The 20855-nt window shown below is 37.2% G+C and overlaps 1 protein-coding gene across 2 annotated transcripts in view; it reads right to left on the minus strand.

The window, feature by feature from the left end:
• The window catches only part of kif26aa (kinesin family member 26Aa), a 78205-nt gene that overhangs the window by 20451 nt on the left and 36899 nt on the right, over positions 1–20855 (minus strand). The window contains exons 4-5 of one of the 2 annotated variants that reach the window (XM_016294628.1): positions 17038–17201; positions 1460–1649 (exon numbers count right to left, since the gene is read on the minus strand). In XM_016294628.1, coding sequence (XP_016150114.1) covers positions 1460–1649; positions 17038–17201 — 354 coding nt within the window. Of the gene's footprint in view, positions 1–1459; positions 1650–4518; positions 5023–17037; positions 17202–20855 lie in introns of those variants that run through there. The other variant, XM_016294637.1, reaches the window with a different exon arrangement.

Consider the following 20855-nt stretch of genomic DNA (forward strand, 5'->3'; position numbering starts at 1 on the left):
ACAGTGATCATCCAGTCACTGAGAATGATGGCGTTTTTATAGGCAAATCACATGTTATGGTCAACTCATCCCTGTACTGCCTGTAAGACCACATTAGGGAGATACACAATACTGTATACTGGCCATTAATAGAATTATTATTATTATTAATTTAATTGGTATTGGTTGGTAGGGCCTACTGGATATGTTATACTGATTTTCTTTTTTTTTTTTTACCTTTGCTGTCATCTAATGCTAAATTAATCTAAGTTAATAATTAAAAGCACTCATTTGAAACACAGTTAAATGCAATATTAAGCAAATCTCTAAATGAATATGAATTTTTTATTCTATGCATTATAAATGTGTGCACATTGAAGTTTGTTATGCATAAAATTCACTTGCAGCATTTAAAACAACTGATTTTATTTTTTATTTTTTTATCAATTCAAACAAAATTGTCTAGAATTTTAATATCTGTTAGTTAATATGAAAACAATTATCAGCGTAGTGTTGGACAACATTTTAATATCATGCATCCCTAAGGGAGATGTTTTATTAGTTTAGTTTAGTTTAATCTACTTTACTGTAATTTTCACAAAAAGTGGAGTTTTAATACTAAACTCCAGCACTGATACTAAACAACTAGCATGGAGAATCAGGGCTGTTAGTTTGCTTATTTTATCCCTGTTATTTTAAACCTGACTTATCTTGAATTGCTACAGGTTCAGACAATACTTATTCCTTTGCCTTACAATCTCAAATAGCATACAAAGACATCTGATCTGTTCATATACTTAAAGGAAATAATATTCCAGATCACCAGAAGTAATGCTCACAAAGCTGGTGTTCAAATAATCCAAGAACGAGGCACAATATCCTCGAGACATTGGGATATCATAAGCATTTCCACACACAGACTGTCCAGCACTAATAAACAGCTCTATTCTGACAGAGAAATATATCTTTCATTCAAATGCCCCCTGATGTCATTCTCTGACCCTTCTGTTTTCATACATTGCTTTTCCCACTCCCACGACCTGTCAGTCACTTACAGTGAGGAATGCTGTCTGGCATTCCGAAGGAGATTCTTGGAATTCCAACAGCCTGGGAATCAGGACAACTGGGCCAACCCATGCTGTCACACACAGTCTGCTTTGATGGTAACTCGAGAACCAGCCAAACTGATAAACCCACGGGGCATTCTTGAGCAGAGGGCAATCAGGGGTTTATGCATGATGTAATTTTATTAACAAAGAAGAAAAAATATCTACAATTATAAAATATAAGCCGTCAACATCGTTTCAAGATGACCTATTATTCATTGTCAGATTACAATAATTTTCAAAACCTTGATTTATGGCAAAACCTTGAGCTTTGATCATGTTTTACAAACCATTTCCATCCATAAATCTTTAAAGAACTGGTATAGGAGACAAAAACAACTTTTTAAGTTTGAGCAATGACAACATTACTGTACCTTTCCCATGCCGGGGCTGTCCTTAACCTTTGACCCTGCCCTGAGGAGACATGGGGGTACAGGTGGGGGTGAGAGCTGCAGGGCAGCTCTGAAGCCGTCAGTGTAGAAGAACGGCACTTCTGGGTCAGGTGGGGAAGGCGGAAGCGGCTGACACTTCTTCCGTTTGGAGAGGTTCAGCTTCTGGGCAGCCCTGTGAAAGATCAGCAAACAAAAGGTTAAGTCAAGGAGTCAAGTCCAGGAGGTTCTTCTTGCATTAGACCTGCATCGCAATACTGCTCCATATCTGTCCTCCAAAGATTTGAGATGAACACAATTTGAATGGATGAGTAACAGTTTCTCTACTCATTGACAGTTGAGTCCATGACAATCCAGCAGTAAATAATATGGTTATGGACACAAGAAAACGACATGAGGTGCATTTATTTGATCCTAAATAAATGAATAAATAAAAAGACTGCATTTATTTAATCAAAAATACAGTACAAACAGAAATATTGTGAAATATTGCTAGTTTAAAATAACTGCTATCTATTATAATATATTTTAAAGTGTAATTTATTCCTGTGATGGCAAAGCATTACTCTAGTCTTCAGTGTCACATGATCCATCAAAAATAAATTTCATATACTGATTTGGTACACAAAAAGCTTTTCTTATTATCACAGTTGAAAACAGTTTTGTTGTTTAAAATTTTTATAGAACACTGATACAGTTTTTCAGGATTGTTTGATGAAAAGAACACCATTTATTTGAATCTAAAATCTTTTGTAACATTGTAAAAGTCTTTACTGTCACTTTTGATTAATTTAAAGCAAACAAAAACAAATCTTGCTGACCCCAAACGTTTTATCAGTAGTGTAAATATTAAATAATATTATTAAATAAAATACATGTAAAATCAAATGAGAGCATGGGGTGCAGTCACACACACACACACTCACAGAGATACATTTGATAGAAAGTGTTAAAGGGGTCCTATTATGCTTTTTCACTTTTTCAACTTTAGTTAGTCTGTAATGTAATGTAATGACCTGCCCAACTCAATCCGAGCAGCTGAGTCCTTAGCCATCTTCAAGAAACGACTAAAAACACATCTGTTCCACCTTTATTTGACCCTCTAACTCTAGCACTTTCTATTCTATTTTAATTCTACTTTATCTAGATTTATCTTCTTTTTTTGCTTAAAAAAAACACTAGCTTTCTATTTTTTCTATTCTATCTACTTGTTTTTCTTTGTGTGTGTGTGTGTATAAAAACTGCTCTGGCAATGGTAAAAAGATGCAAGCTACCTAAAGCTGTGTGTGTTTTCCAGCTCATGTTTGTGTCTTTATGCCTGATAGCATGAGGTTGAAAGGCCTGAGAAGAAAAGCTTGAGCTCATTAAATGTCTCACTCTTCCTCACATCCTTTCTCTCTCTCCCTCCAACTGCTTCAGCACAGGCTCTTCAGGGGTGAAAAATCACAGAGAACACTGTGTAATAACAGTCTCCATGAAGGACACAAGAGCAGGCCCCCACAGGAAATGTGCATGTGCCATGCATTAAAAGGTGTGATGGGATGTGTGTGCAAACACACAAAGATTACAGAAAGAAATTAGCACTTAGCATTATCTCTATGTGCATGATTAAATTGAGACAAAGCATAATTAAGTTTGCATTTTTTAATAAATTGCAAAAAAATTTACTGACAATAAATAAATCTTACCAGCCATTATTAAAAACATATATATTAATATTTTAAGTTTATATATATTTTTGTATTATTTTATTACTTCCTAAAATTTTTATAAAAAATGTAATAATATTTAAACAATACATTAAATAATACACACATTTAAATAAATAAAAAGTAAATAAAAAATGTAATAATATTTAAATAATACATTAAATAATACACACATTTAAATAAATAAATAAAAAGTAAACAGCAGGGCATTTTGTTTACTCACCAAAGCCAATTTTTATTCCCATTTGGCATTTGTCAATTGTTAATTTTGGACTCTGGGTGTGAATGAGCGAGAGAGACTAAGAGTGAAAATGAAGAGCTCGTAATAGGGGGCATAAGGGGTTGGGAAAAAATGCTAGAGTTAGAGGAGGAGGGTTTTATTAATGTTAAACCCACCTATGGGGACAAAGCCTCTTCTTTGCCTCCTCCTCCACACACCTCACCTATTCACACACACACACACATACAGCGCTTCCTCTAACATAAAGAGGAGACCCACTCCCACACGTAGGGCAGAGAGCCGCATTCACCGCGTCTGGCTGCACGACAAATGCTTTACAAGCTCTTTATGAAGCACAACACAGTCACACACACACAAAAGATTGAGATATCAGTCTGGAGCGAACAAAGGTGAGTGACCAGAGTGGGTGCAAAGCAGCATGGTAGAGTGAGCTCCGATATGCTAGGCTGGGATTTATCCAGATGCACCCACCTGTTAAATCTCCTTTCCCTGCCCTGCAGTAAACAGTCTCCCTTTGGATTTGCTATCGCTGCTACTAGTTTTACAGCAAGTGAGGTTTTAGGGTTGCAACTGAGAGCAAACCAATGCAACTGTGATTACTGAAGCACTTTTACAACCTTAATTTTATACAGTATAGATATACTTAGCTTTTCAACAATGAAGCAGCATGTTTGAGCGGCAGTTCACCCAATAATGAAAAATTCTATTAATTTACTAACTTTCATGTAATTCCAAACTTGTATAAATTTCTTTCTTTTATAGAATCAAACAAAAACTTTTTTGACTTTTTTTCAAAAAATATCTAGTTGTTTTGGCCATACAGTTCAAATTAATTGGGTTCAGTGTTGTTTGGACCCCACTGACTTTCATAGTAAGGGCAAAAACAACTGAAACAACTGAAATCTTTTGTGTTTTTCAGAAGAAAGTCACACAGGTTTAAAAAGAATTGAGAGTGAGTAAATATTGACATCCAAAGAAACCTTAGGAATCAACCCCAACATCCTTGGTTTGCCAGAATGAGTTGAATTGCACAAACCCAACTGAAAAACGCATATAACGTCCGTAAACAACTCAAAAGAGTCCATTATACTTACAGTTCTCTCCAATCCATTATCTCAGTTCAGAGGGCATATCATCACAGCGGTAAGAAAAGCAGCTTTTTAACTTGTTCATTTCAGACCCCGAGAAGAGCACTCCATGGCTCCCAGCACATGTGAGAGCGAGGCGGGGCGGGTGCGGAAGGCGGGCTGGAGACAGGGGGCTGGAGGCGTCTGCTGGAGGACGGGGCGATGTGATTACTGTCACTGTCATCAGGGGTCCATTTCATGCAAATTCCCAGACGAGGAAGTGGATACAGGTGCTACAAGATGAACAGGGCGATAAGGAGATGTCAGAAACGCTCATGACGACCCTCAAAAGTTTTCTGTATAACAAACAGGTACGTGGCGCTCCTGCGGAGGTGCATTTTCCGCCACACTCTATTTCCACGGAGCAAGTCACAGGCGATCAACTTCCAAAAGTTTAGCGCTTCCTCTCACCTGTCAGAAGAGCTTGCAACCCAAAACTTTTCAACTTTTCATCACATTTTTCTTTTCCTCTTCCCTCCAAGGTAGCCCTCACTTCACCTCTGCATCGAAGCTGGGCGGGGGCACGCCGTTCCTCTCTGCTGCACTCCTTTCCTCCACTCTTTTGCGCTCCTCTCCGCCACTCTCCCAATGACAGATCTCCCAGGGAAGGCAGTGGAAAAGGAAAATCCCCTGGGATGAGGGAAAAAAAGAATCGATTCCTGCTTCTGCTGTTGCTGGGAAACCCTGGCAGAAGTCCAGCGGTCCTCTCCGTCTACTCTCCGCGTCTCTCTCAATCTGGTGAGTCTCTCTCACCTTCTCCCTCTCTCTTTGCTGCACTCGCTCTCTCCTCAGCCCAGCCCCCTTTCCATTCCCCTCCCAGACACAGTGTCAGTACACAGCTGCTGTGCAAAGCACCACTGATAGGCAGCATGCTCCACACACTCTTGTCTGCACACACACACATTCTCTCTTTCAATCACACGAACACACGTCGCTGACGTGCAAAGCATGCACTTTCACACACACTGGCATGAATACTTCATGAGTGCAGAGGAGCCCCCTTTCCTCATTCTGCTGGACTTCAAAGAGACTGACTTAGTGTGTGTGAAACAAAAGCAAGGAAACACAGTATAATAAGTGTCTTCCAACTCTAACACGTGTCAATTCGTTTCCTATTATTAACATAACAAAAAGAGACCAAAGAGCTTAGATTAAACTTATAACAGATGATTTTGTTACAACAGAGTGATCACTTGAAAGGAGAGGTCACAAAAAATGTCATTTCAAATCTGTAATCTTTTGCTGTAATGCAAATCTATTTTGGCCATACAATAAAAGCCAATGGGATCATACAGGTTTGGAATTACATGAAGGTGAGCTAATTGTTGTTTTGGGGTGAACTGTTCCTTTTAGAAAGGTGATTACCAGAATACAAAATAGGGCTGGTTAGATGGATGGATGGCAGCACTGAAGGATAAATCAATGAAGCAAGATAAAACAAACAAAGACTGCATGCGGGCTGAAGGAACAGGTGAGCTGTGCGATGGTTTATGCAAAGAAAGAAAGCGTAACCTTTATTCTCACTGTAGTTTTGTTGTTTCCGCCGCCATGTCGTAAAGACGCTGTGTGCTTCGTTGTGAAAGCGAAACTACTTTGTTTGGTCTTCCAAAAGAGGATGATATCTGCTTCGTCATGCCTGGAGCTGATCCGTGCTGGTTGCTGAGGAAATACTACAACTTTGCGCTGTCAATCGCCGGATCGGCTTTCACCGTGGACGAAGCGGAGTTCAGCCCAGAGTCGTCACATGTCCTTCCGGACGCTCCTTCGTCGAAATCGCCGGCCACGCCGTTCTCAAGCCCACCCGCCTCTGCTCACTCTAACCGTCCCGCCGCTCCTCACGCTAGCCCCCGGCCTCTGCTCACTGTAGGCCGCAGTGTGTGACGCTGTTCTGACATGTTCTGTTATATCTCTGACAACTGCAAAGTATTGTAAAGAAATATTCTTGCTAACATCTTTCCAGTATATGAGGATTCTTTCAAACAGCAAATCAATTCTGTAAAAGTATATAATTTCCCTTACGAAAAATAAGTTTATTCAAGTGTGCTATTAGTATACTTCTTTTAAACTAAAAAATAGGACTTTTAGTCTACTTTTTATGTACTTCTCAGAAATTGACTTTTTGTACTTCTCAGAAATATACTTAAAATGGCATTTAAGTATACTTGACTTATACTTGGAAAAAGTCTAAATATATTCTAAATACAAATATAGTCTAAAGCTATAATTGTGCTCCTAGAATCCGTGTTTTCATTGTTATATGACAGGGGGCGCTAGTACACATCTTCTGTACAGAATTTCCAAAAAACACAAGTGAAGAAGAAACCGAAACAACAGATGCTTCTACATGTATTCTAACACGATCATCAGACATAAAATCAAAGTAAAGTATGAAAACTGTGTAACATTATGGAATAAAATGTAGACCAATGAAGAGGTAATAATGACTGTCAAGCTTTGGGGTGTTGATCAACTTTATCTACGTTTTGATTATCATTCTGAATCCAATTCATAGTCTTTTTTCAGCTTTTTGTTCAAAATGTTTATTTCTTTATTTTTTATTTATGAAACTTATCCACATTCAAGTGTTTAAAAAAAGAATGCATGAAGCTAGAATAAAATGTTTTTGTTTACAAGCAGATACCCTGTTCTTTTGATGTTTTGTATGTTCAGATATTCATGTAACAAAATATATACAAATTAATATCTAAGTAGGGACATAGTAGTATACTTAAAGTATGATGTAAAGTTCACTTAAAGAAAACTTACGAGTATACTTGCAGTATAAAACAACTAAACTAGTAGTTTACTGAGACTATACTTCAAAGTGTACTAAAAATGCTACTACAAGTATTTAATTAGTAAACTATCAGTATACCTATAAGTTCACTTTTAGTATAGTTGCAGTACAAGCAAAAAATTTTATGTAAACTAGTTGTGTACTCAAAGTTTACTACTGTTATACTTAAAGTATACTTAAAAGCATGGCTGCACGATAAATCGCATCACTGACGAGCTGTGCAAAAAAATCGCGCGAATATGAACGTGGTTTTGCGCAGCTCGTCAGTGAACAACGGCTCTGTGTAGTTAATGCTGCTCAATGTGAAAACCCGCAGGTGATGGAGATTTACCGCTGATTACAGAACCGGCTTTACTGATAAGATGCGAGTTAAATATCGCATGCGATTTATCGTGCAGCCCTACTTAAAAGTATACTTTTATATACTAGAAAGTGGGCCAATTTAGTCCCAAGGAGTATTGAAATAGTACACTTACAAATATACTACTAGTACACTGATATTTGTATACTTACTACATACAACTATACTTAAAAATATACTTGAACTTTACTTAAGTATACTTACTAAAATAAACGAAGTATACTACTTTTTGGTAAGGGTTCACTGAAACTACTGGATAAATGGAAGGGTGCTGCATTGTAATGCACCTCAAAATAGCCCAGTCTGAGTGGGAAAATCAAGCTTTTTGCAATGAATTATATTTCAAATATCTATAACAAAATCCCACACTGAATCAATGTGAAGCCAGTGGACACTGAAAAAAAGTTTCAAATGACTTAAGAGAATGCAGATAATACAGGGCAGCTGGCAATACATGGACTAAAAAGCTGCTCTTAAACTGAATATTTCTGCTGTAGAACTTCAGCAAAGATGACTCAACAAACAGAGAACAATTTAAATATACTATATTTATCTATATTTAAATATACTGTAGACATTTAATCATTGTTTGATTATTTATTGAACACTTTTTTATATCCAAAGTGATCTGTGACATTCATTATTTTGTATGTTATTATGACCATTAACCAATAAATAACCATTATTAAAATGATCTATTATTTAAATGGGTTTTTTTTTTTACATTTTGTTAAATGTTGTTTTAAATGTTACAGGTGAATTTAGGCACAATAATGTACAGTATGAAAAATGGATATCCCTTTTGAGATTTGCTAAAGATTACATTTAAAAGTGTTCATAATTTTTTTATTTTTAAATATTAACTTCACAAATGTTAACAGATGCTTTTGATTTTTAGTAAATGTTAAAATTAATACTAACATAGGTTAATACAATAAAAAAAACTTTGTTCATTGTTAGCTTATTTTAACAAATGAGCCATTATTAAAGTATACCAAATATGCATTATCTGCCAATAAAGATAAACTAGAAAAAAATCTCCAGATAATCATTATGGTATGGATATACTGTGCAGCCCTAATCATGTCAATATCTGTATTATTTATTTGGCAGATGCATAAACAGCCTGCATATGGTATCGCTATGTCCTGCAGTCTACAACGTGCAATATGTTGGTGGAATTCTTATTTAACATATGTGACCATGGACCACAAAACCAGTCTTAAGTGTCAATTTTTCAAAATTGAGATGTATACATCATATGAAAGCTGAATAAATAAGCTTTCCATTGATGTATGGTTTGTTAGGATAGGATAATATTTGGCTGAAATACAACTATTTTAATATCTGGAATCTGAGGGTGCAAAAAAATCAAAATATTGAGAAAATCGCCTTTAAAGTTGTCCAAATGAAGTCCTTAGCAATGCATATTACAGCTTTGCTGCATTTGTTACCAGTATATTCTCTTTCTTTTTCACAGACGTTGTGATGAGATGGTTCCACTGTTGCTTCACCTGAATTCTCTCTCTCTGTGTCTCTTGTCAGCTGTTTCCTGAATGTCAGAGTTCCGCACACTCACAGACTGATGTTTAATTACCACTTAGACAGCATCACCTACATGCCTATACATACAAATATACTCACACACACAATCCGTGAGAGTACATCACTGACAGGCAGCATCGGTGCTCAAAGCACCTGAGAATATTCTCTCTGTAAATAGCATTTTAAACAGACTTCGTGTCATGAGCTACTTACTGCATGGAAACGAGGGAAGAGCAAGGAGTGAGAGAGCAAGACAAAACAAAGCTGGGGGAGCAAGCCTGACAGGGAGTGATTGTAGAGAGAAATGAACGAATGAGAAACAAAAATAGTGATGTGGAAAAAGAGTGAGAATGTGAGCTCTTTCTCATCAGAATTTTACAATTGCTTATTCAACTCCATCTTTCTGCGAACAAACTGGGTCACAGGCTAAAACTTTGGCCAACAATTATCAACACAGACTGCCAGACCGGAGACATGGCTATATGCCAAACAACAACAAAACACACTCGACCTGAGAAACAAACGCTGCCACACGACCCGCACACTGACACACTATACAATATGCCCTCGTCAGAAACATGATGAGAAATAAGAATGAGGTGCTAGATGAATTTATAAAAGTAACGGCATAGTAAAAATTTATCCCAAATTTCACAGCAAACAGTGCTTGCACAGTGTTTCTGTTCTAATAGTGGTGGACTGGACAACACTGAAAAATGATGCTAAATGCAAATAACAAAATGCAACTAACCATATAATCGAGCATTGCCAGGGTAAATAAAATGTGCATATCAACCTTTAAATAAGAGAAGCTACATTAGCCAAAGCTATGAAGTTAAAGAAAAGATTAATATATTGTTGATTCATAGTTTATAGTAATGTTAATAAATATTCATATTTATTACAAATAAATACAAAGTTTACTACTATACACAATGAATAAAAAACATCTGAACAATCTAATTGGATTAACCAAATGTACTCATGTAAAACATGATTTTTAAGAAGCGTTTTAGACGAAAACATTATGCATGATAATTGTGATTAAAAGTTTCAAATCACGAAATCACAAATGACGAACTCTCTTTTTATGGCATTTCATTGAAAGTTCATTTTAAAAAAAGGTAACACTTTATTTTAAGGTGTCCTTGTTACACATGTTACATGTACTAACTATTATAATAGCAATTAATTATGCATAATTACATGCAGGTAACCCTAATCCAAACCCTAATCCTAACCCTATAGTAAGTACATGTAGTTAATTAATATTACTCAGTACTTAAATATATAATTAGACTGTAACAAGGACACCTTAAAATAAAGTGTAACCAATAAAAAACAGTGTTTTACAGTTACCTAACATCATATTTCATAAATAAAATCATATATATATTTTCAATCATATGTATCTGTACTGTAATAGCACTAAAATCTGGTTTTATAGACAGAATATGTGATCCTGGATCACATTTATAATTTATACATCTGAAAGTTGAAAGTTAAATAAGCTTTCCATTGATGTATGGTTTGTTAGGATAGGACAATATTCGGCAGAGATACAACTATTTGAAAATCTGGAATCTGAGAATGCAAAAAAATCTAACTATTGAGAAAATTGCCTTTAAAGGTGTCCAAATGAAGTCCTTAGCGACGCATATTACTAATGATAATAAATTTGTTATATATTTATGGTAAGAAATTTACTAAATATCTTCATGGAACATGACCTTTATTAATATCCTAATGATTTTTGGCATAAAAGAAAAATAGATCATTTTGACCCATACAATGTATTGTTGGCTATTGCTACAAACCCCTGTGACTTAAGGCTGGTTTTGTGGTCCAGGGTCACATATAAGTTTTTCTGAAAAATGAATAATAGTAACCACTTTCAATTTCACTGTCAGTAAAGCCTAATGCAAATTGATAAAACTGAGAGAATACAAAATGCAGAGACTAGCAGTAAACAACGTCAGTTTATATTACGGAAGCTTTGTATTTATACTGCTATGCTGCAGTAAGTCTTGTTTCATTGAATTTTGTATTGCAGTTTCAATGCACCATCACAACAAATTTACATATAAGCTTTTGCTTTTAGGAACTTCTGCCTGTTGTAACTTTTCCTAACCATGATAAGCTGACACATTTCTACAAAGTGCATATAGTATCACACAAAGAGAGAGAGAGGTTGTTGTAAACCTAAAAGCTTTTGTTAAAAGCAGGTAACAGAACTTGTTAAAAGCAGAAATGCGTGTTCAGCCACATCAGTTACATGATGCATTCCCAACCCCTGCATTCATTATGAGAACTTTCATTCAGTGCAAACAGGTGTCAGCTCTGTTGTTCCCTGACGATTATGCATTTCAGCACAGCAGTCAGCAGGACAATAATGTTGTGCATGACTCCAGCAAATAATACACACTCAGCATGCTGATGAAAGCCCATGGAAAAGCACATGAGAGAGGACCTTGTCCACAGGGCGACATCAAAGTCCCCATCTATGGGAATAGAGAAGCCACTCTGCTTTTATCTGTAAATCTTTAAAGGCGAAGCTGGCCTTCAGTCATAAAAACCCACTTGTTCCTGGTACTTGCTTTTTGCACACCTCTGCACAATTCAGCATCATGCTTGATGTGAAGTAAATCACACACAATACATGACACATATATGTTTGCTATAAAACATAACACTGATCTGCTATATCTAGTTGTGATCCTAAAGGTCCCAGGGCTGCTGATTGCAGGAGATAAGTGTAAATATCCCTCCATCACCAGAGCTGAGTGCTCACCTTTTCACTTATGGATTTGCTGTGCTATATCAGGAAACAAAAACAAAAAAAAACGTTATACCTAAAACCTCCAAGGCAAATCTGCGTTCTTACACTCCCTCTGGCGTGTTTACTAGACTGCCAATTTCAAACAGATGAGAGGAAGGAAATCTGTCACAACAGCAAAATCCCCAGAGTTAAATCAACTCTGCTCAGAGTACATATTGTCCCAATCTACAAAGTGTTAAAGTAACACTGAAGCAAAGTTACCACTGTTGAGGATTATGTGATACATTTTCATGTCTAAAAGCCTGAGCAGTAGCTGTTAATCTTCAACATTGTTAACAGCAAGTTTTCTTTAATAATGCTCACTCATCAATTAAATAATTGCTTAATTATCCCATTAACTTTAACTCGGCTTCAGTGTTACTTTAACACTCTGTAGATTGGGACAATATGTACTCTGAGCAGAGTTGATTTAACTCTGGGGATTTTTCTGTGATGCTTGGTCTGTGTCTGTAAGGGAAACAACTGGGGTTAAAGGTCACAGAAACCACAGTATGCCACCAGAGTCTCTTGCTAAATTGAAAACTGCACAGACACAAGGCTTGGATGGCCCAATAGGAGCGCAGTAGGAATATGGGAAGCTCTAACTGGGTCATTCTCAAAAATGTTTGACTTTTCAACTAAATTAATAACTTGTCAATGAATAACTTCTTCAAAGTAGTGGGAAAATATGAGCCTTTTCTTACTCTGACCTGTGATCATAAGTACTCTTTGTATTTTTAAAGTACAGGTTTTTAACACTGGACTAACATGGATTAGGGGGCGTCACTCGGATGAGTGTGAAAATAGATTTTATTTATGAAATATAATGGTTTATTTAAAAAAATACAGTTGCCAAATGCATAGGCTTTCTAGCATTAATATGATGCTACTATAGCAACAATTTAGGACAGTCCGTTTCACAAAGTCGCATTTTAATTGTAACATCTGACACACAAACTTTCAACTTTTTGCAAGCGGTTCAACTAAGAATGCAGCACTACTGAGTAAGCTAAAGGTACGATGAAATAATTCTTTAATGTTTAATAGAGGGATAGATGGTCGTAGTTAATTGATTATTTCGCTGTATTATTATTGTTTGTTGCTGTTCAAGTTGTTCTAACTTAAAATGATGCATCTGTTAAATGGGTCACAATGTCGTGTTATGTCAGGGAATCGGTCGCAATGAGCTTGTGTTTCATTGTCAAGCAGACACAATTAAGTATTTCTGGTGGTTGTGGTATCACTTGTCTGTATTTGTGGTAAAACTGCTGCCTAAGACATATTATTTCCTGGATGTCAGATTTTTGAATTTGTTGCATGCTATTTTGTTTTATTCAATACTCTGCCATCTACTATAGCAACAATTTAGGACAGTCCGTTTCACAAAGTCGCATTTTAATTGTAACATCTGACACACAAACTTTCAACTTTTTGCAAGCGGTTCAACTAAGAATGCAGCACTACTGAGTAAGCTAAAGGTACGATGAAATAATTCTTTAATGTTTAATAGAGGGATAGATGGTCGTAGTTAATTGATTATTTCGCTGTATTATTATTGTTTGTTGCTGTTCAAGTTGTTCTAACTTAAAATGATGCATCTGTTAAATGGGTCACAATGTCGTGTTATGTCAGGGAATCGGTCGCAATGAGCTTGTGTTTCATTGTCAAGCAGACACAATTAAGTATTTCTGGTGGTTGTGGTATCACTTGTCTGTATTTGTGGTAAAACTGCTGCCTAAGACATATTATTTCCTGGATGTCAGATTTTTGAATTTGTTGCATGCTATTTTGTTTTATTCAATACTCTGCCATCTGTATTTGCTAAGTAGCTTTTGGGTCATTCACTCAGAACGCATTTTTCATTCCACTGCGTTACTTTTCCATTGTATTTCAAACTAAATGCGCTACGGACGTCTTTGAATTAGTGTTTGAATGCTGCGCTCGTCTCAGGTCTTTATAGCAGCTTGTCGCGCATAATACATAAATCTAAAACACGGCACTCAAGTTCAAAGAAATTCCTCTGCTAAAAACACGTCTCTAAAAAAAAAAAATCTCACTGGCCTGTCTCACGACCAAAACACTATCTGTGTGAACCCAGTCTTCTAATAGTAGCGGGCAGGTTTGTTTACGGTCCGAAAAATACGTGAATGGGCCACATATGTTTTTTTTGTTTTTTTTTACTTTGTGCTACGTCATCGCCCCCTTTCGTTACCTCAGCCGCCCCCTCATCAGTGCTGCGCTGGCGCCGGCTCTGTAACCCGCCACCCTCAATTGAATATTTATACATTTTCTTCCAGTATTTTGTGCATCAAAACTTAAATGTATAACAGAAGAGAATATTTTGAGAATGACCCATTTAAGGAGTAGTCATGCAAACTTACTGGTTGATCTGTGCTGATCCCATCCTGTCGTTCCCCCTAAAAATGGCAACCAAGTTGACAACAGGGATTTATTTCCAAGCAGTTATCCCTTATCTTATCTTTTTTTTAAACTTAATCCCCTTGACATCTATAACATCCAATCGCAATTGCAGTTTTATTGAGTGTCAGTTTCACAGTATAATTTATATATCATCTATTTTCCCATTCTGTTGTAAGTACAGACAGTTGGAAGGCTAATGCTTAGGAAAGGAAATATATAAATATATCCCATTTCAGTTTTAACAAAACATGCCTTAAATAGAGAAAAAAGCAACAGGGGGTCCTAAATTATATGTTCCTGATCACCTTACCACCTCCTCTCTCAATTATTTCGCATTTTCTGCCTCTTTTTCTTTCACAAGTGTGCAACCATGACAACTTGCTTTTAAAGACTCTGCAAGGTGTGAGCTCCAGGTGGAAGTCAAGGCCAGGGAGAGTACATGAACCCAACGCCTGACATTTGAGCTGTTCTGACTCATATAATTGAGGAAACCATTAAAACATTTTGCCATGACTATGGATATTTTGCCACAGGCAGTCTAAATTTATATTTGTCAGTTGTGCCTCATTTGCATAATAGCACATTCTTTCATTCGCAGGATTTTGGACTGACTGAGTGTACACAGAAATCACTGCCAAAAGCTTCCCTTATGACCCACCTTATTTATCAACCACTGTGTGCACTGGGCATCAAAAAGACAGATGTGCTTTAGCTGACAGTGCATGCTAATTCACTAGATTTGGGTCAACTCAAATGGAAAAAGATTAGCGGTAATACCTAATGATGCAACACAGAAGCACAGGTCATACAGTGATCAGTGTCTAAAATCAATGGCATGACTAACCCACTGCCTCTTTATTACTTTTTTTAAGGGAACGTAATGGCCAAGACACCCCCCCTCCCCCCAGAGTGATGTCTGTCAGTCATTTACAGAAGGTGGTACTGAAGGTGGTGAGCTAGAGATGAGGAGCGCTGCTGTCAATGGGCTAATTGTATGCAGTGTCACACAGCAATTAGTGTCTCACACATCTAAGCATCTCATTCAATTCCTAGACATTCGGTCACAGACACAAACTCCTGCCTCTGTTTATTAGGTGAGCCACTGTTGCTTGTTGCTTTGTCTTTTTTGTTAACAAAAATAATGATGACAAATAGAGAGACAGAATTCTGTATATCTGTATCTTTTTCATCCTCCCCTGTGCACCTGAGAACCTGCCTCCGTTTTTTTTTTGTCAGTATATTAGTGGGAACCAAAAGTATGAGAGCACATTAGAAATATGGGATTCATATTCACTCAGCAGTGGCTTTTTTACAGCTGGCATTACAATACAGTTCATTTGTTTGACAGAAACTTTCCTTAATAAATCTTTATCTGACCAAGATCGTCTGTGATCTAAGTCACTAACAAATCTTTTGACAGTTCAATAATCTCTATTTGCTTTTCGCAGAATATTATTTGTTTTGATGCCTTTTGCAAGACATTGCATTGTTTTATACTTTTCATCTTCAGAAAGATCTTTCTTCCTCACCATATTTCATGAAAACTGTGACTTGCTTAATAATGTGGAACAACCTCTTTAAGTAGGGTTTCCATTTAGCTAAGAAGACCTGGCAAACTATTGAACAAACCTGTCTGAGATTAATACCAGTTATCTAAAAAGATGTGAAAAACAACACAAACAAAAATCTGACTCTTTACTGTACCGAAATCCTATTGATATGTCACCTGCATAATAATTTGGAACACAGTGTATATATACATACAGTGCTAAGGGACCACGACATTAGGGCCTTTCGCACTGCTGGAACCTTTTCATAGTACCAGAACTAATTGTGGAACTACCCACTTTTTGGCGTTTACGCACTGCCGGAACTGGGTACGATTTTAGTACCGGACTGCCTTTTTTGAGATCTAAATTAGCTCCTACTCCGGAGCAGGGTCTAACCAGTACAACTGGTACTAATCGTGACGTAAGTAGACATTGATTGGCCAACCGCGTATGAAACCCCCCTCCCCCGCCATGATTTAAAACGCTGTGTAAACATACTGAAAACATTGTGTCAACTTATTTCGCGAGTATGGAGAACAGCGATAGATGGACGGACGCTGAAGTGCAGGCACTTGTAGCAAATGTAGTACTGCCAGTTGTCGTTGGAGATTCTTAGTCCTCCTTTCCGTTCTTTCAATCGCTTTACGTATACATCGACTTTCCATGTTCATTATTGTGAAACCCGCGAGACACAACAAAAACACAGCTCCGATCACAGCGTCCTCCATCCTCCTGTTGTTAATGTTGTTCTTCTTTGTTTCTGTTGTTGAACGCCACACACAAATGATGATGCTATCGACCAGCTTACGTAACTTCTTAGTACACACTCTCGGTGCGAATGCAACCCTTCCCAGTACTTTAGTACTGTACATTTAGTTCTGGAACTAAAGCGGTGCAAAAGGCCCTATTGTAACTGGGATCCACAGAGCACGATAAGCCGAATTGATGGCAGTGCACTGTGAAAAACACATCCCCAACAGGCTGTTAGGCTTACCTGAGGAAGAATGAGGCTGCTGAGCTGGTTTGGGGTGCTGGTGGGATGGCTGGCTGGTCATTGTGGATCGGTTTATGACCTGATGGAGAAACCAAAGGTACAGCACTGGCCTGACTGGACCTGGAAGCTACAGTTGCAAAACTGTCCTTCTCTACAGTAGGACTCTGTTGGGAAATAAATCACAAAAGAACAAACGGTTTAGTAAATGTTGTTGCACAGGGTCACACAATCAGGATAACACATACTGTAACATTAAAATAATGCAATAAATATTAACTATATAACAGAAAATGTAAGACAAAACATCCTAATTATACAATATAATTTATATAAAATATAAATCACATGTGATATGTCACACAGGGACTTCTGCGAATGTCCTTTTACTGTTTTTCACTGTAAATGATGTGTTCATTCACAGTTTTTCCTTGCAGAAACCATACATTTTCAGTATTTTACAGTAAAATTACATATAATGTGATGCGGAAGCATTTAGTTCCCTTTCATGGGAACTTCGAACTGCGTCCTCTAGGGGTCGCTATGGGGAACGCCTCGTCGTGACCCGTGTCTGAAGCATACATTGAAAAAACACCAACTCGTTGGCCGGCGACAACCATGTTGCCCACTTTTCTAAAAATCCTGTATGGTAAGAGCTACGCGCAAGACTTCGTGCTCTTTTTGAGTGGTTTAAAACCCCGGTTCCGCCTTGGGCACCACTCCTCCTATGTATCCTCTGGATACCTACTGTAAGGGTTTTTATTATTTATTAGCTCTAAAAAAAGGGGAATATTTACGACGAATTATAACTGGTTATGATTCATAATAAATATTTAGATTATATCTTCGAATTAACTGTAGCAGAATCAATATTACAATTATTTGATCTGTCCGTCCACCGAGCAGACAATATAATCATTTATGGGTCACGACAAGGCGTTCCCCATAGCGACCCCTAGAGGACGCAGTGTCTCGTTCCCTACTCAGGGAACCATGGTTACATAAGTAACCCGAGACGTTTTTTACCATATACAGTATATGGATAGATAATTTAGTTAGTTTTTTGTTTGTTTGTTTGTTTTTTAAAGTGTACAATAAAAATTACATATTAGGTTTAGATTTGAACAAAAGTTCCACTTCCCAGGCTTACTAAATTTAAAACGGCAATACTAGTCTAACAAATTCTGCATTCACAATGAACCAATAATTTTCTAAATGACCTCTTCGTTCATGTGTTATTTGATCTAGGGCACCAATTAAGCCAGGACACTCACTGTTGTCCCCTCAAATAAAAAAAAGTTGCATGAGGCACAAGGAACAAACACAGATCTGGCAGCTATACATCTTAAAATAACTTAAAGGGGTGGTTCAGTGTTTTTTTTCTAGGCTTGATTGTGTTTATGGGGTGCAGTCTAACATGTGTTAATGCTTAGTTTTTTAAAAAACGCATTATTTTTCACATAATTTACCTTTATTCCACACTGCTCTGTCCCTTCTCTGAGAAACGCGCTGATAAATTTCCTGCTTTTATGGAGCCCCTCCCTCAGAAATAGGCGATGGGCTCTGATTGGTTAGCTAGTCCAGTGTGTTGTGATTGGCTACACCGCCTCTAGTGCGCGTCTAATGGTCCCACGCCTCTCCTCAGCGGCATGTGCTCCGGTTGTATTGTAAACAAAGGCATCGTTAATATCGCTCATCAGTTTGAGCCCTATTATTGAAGATGATCGTGCAGAACCTGTGCAAGCACAGCTTTTAACGGTAGGTCTATGTTTTTGTTTGTTGTTGTCTAATACTTTTAGATAAGCTGTTATTTGTAAATGCTACTGCTTATGTTAGCTTTTAATATACAGTTTTATCCTGATTAAAGCTTTAATACAGTACGGCAACTGCACGCGCGTCCATGTTTAACGCTTCTCATAGCTATGTGAAAATAAGTGTATAATTGTAACAGTTCATTGCTGGAGCTGAGCTGAATGAGAGAGAGAGAGAGATGCAGAGCAGGGGGACGCGAGGAACATTATTAAGAACCGCTGCTTTAGAACATTGATTTTGAAACTTGTGAATCCATTAGAATCATTAGAAGACTGATTCAGTATGTTCATATATGAATAGATTTTTACGTTCTAGTTTTCTCTTCCTCTTCTCTAAAGCAGCGCAGCATGGCCTCGCCCCCTTTGCTGCCTTTTTCCCGAGGGCGGGGTTTATCTGGGTTTGTGATGTCACAAACCCGGGAAGTAACTTGTTGTAGTCCCTACCAGCTGTTTTTGTAGGCATTAAACTGCCAGAATTTTAAAAGACGATATCTCTGTTTGCATTGAACTTTCAGCTTCGTAACTTTGCAGATATTGTTTATGCTCAAACAGCAATATTACACACTAACTAACGTTAAAAAAGTGAAATCGCAATGAACCACCCCTTTAATCTTTGCATCCTCCCTATGTACATGTGTTTGTGATGTAAGTTTTAATTAGAATTTTCCACCTAAAAAAAAACAAGTAGTACATGACAGCACACGCATACACACATGCACTCATGAATGCACAAGGACCGAGGGGAAATGAGAAGGCATGAGTAGGTACAGAATCTTGGAAATGTGGAATAGCTGTGATCTGCTGACAGCTTGATGTAGAGATAACGAGCACAGAAAAATCTCTCGCATACACATGCAGAGTCTTCTGCTCCAGAGAGATTTGTCTCAAACACCCACCATGGCTATGTGCTAATCTACCTCCCTTCACTCCAGCTGTAATTACAGACTCATGTCAGGGTCCACAATTATTGGATCCAGCCCTTACAAAGACCTGAGATGACCGAACACCTGAGAAGAGATGATGCAAACCCCCTTTAGAGGACCTCAGATGATGCCAACTCTGAAACAACATAAATTACCAAATTTTGCAACAAGTGTGATTGCAACATATAATCATTGCTGTTAGTAGTGTTCATCGTCTGTTTGATTACATCATTAACTGAATTTTACCATACATTTCTGCCATATGTATATCAATCTGACATAGTCACCACTGACAAGCTACTTCTAAACATATTGTAGAAACTTAATTTTGTATCAAAAAACGATTTGTATCATGAAAAGCGCTATATAAATAAACTTGAATTGAAATTGAATTGAATTGAATTGAATTAGAGCCCAGAAGGATGCCGAAAGAGGGACGATTTGAGATCAGAATGGACAGGCTGTGATCATTGAAATGTGTGTGTGTGTGTGTGTGTTAGGCAAGCTTACATGGATTTTTGAATGGATGTTGAATTTATTTACCTCATTGTACGGTTTAAAAGTTTGGGATTAGTAAGAGTTTATTAGAAAGAAATTAATACTTCTATTCAGTAAGGATTGCAATAAATTGATCAAAAGTGAAATTAAAGCCAATGATTTCTACAGCATTTCAAATAAATGCTCTTTTTTTAAACTTTATATTCATGAGAGAATCCTGAGAAAATGTATCACGGTTTCTACAAAAAAACATTAAGCTGCGGATAACTGTTGATAATAATAATAAAAAAAATTCTTGAGCACCAAATCAGTAAATTCTGAAGGATCATGTGACACTGAAGACTGGAGTAATGAATCTTCCTGACCCCAAACTGAACAGTGTATTTTAAGTAAATGTCTTGAGTTAATACAAATACAAATTTGCTATTTGTATAACAGCCATGACAATCCATTTGAGTTTGTCAAATTAAGGTAAATTGCATAATTACCTTCCCCTGTAGTCAACATTTCAATACAGAGCTTTCCATTTCATAGTGCAACATTGCGCGCTCTCTCTCTCTCTCTCTCTCTCTCTCTCTCTCTCTCTCTC

The sequence above is a fragment of the Sinocyclocheilus grahami genome, unplaced genomic scaffold (assembly GCF_001515645.1).
Source record: "Sinocyclocheilus grahami isolate Dianchi unplaced genomic scaffold, SAMN03320097.WGS_v1.1 scaffold15.1, whole genome shotgun sequence".
Taxonomy (NCBI): Eukaryota; Metazoa; Chordata; class Actinopteri; order Cypriniformes; family Cyprinidae; genus Sinocyclocheilus; species Sinocyclocheilus grahami.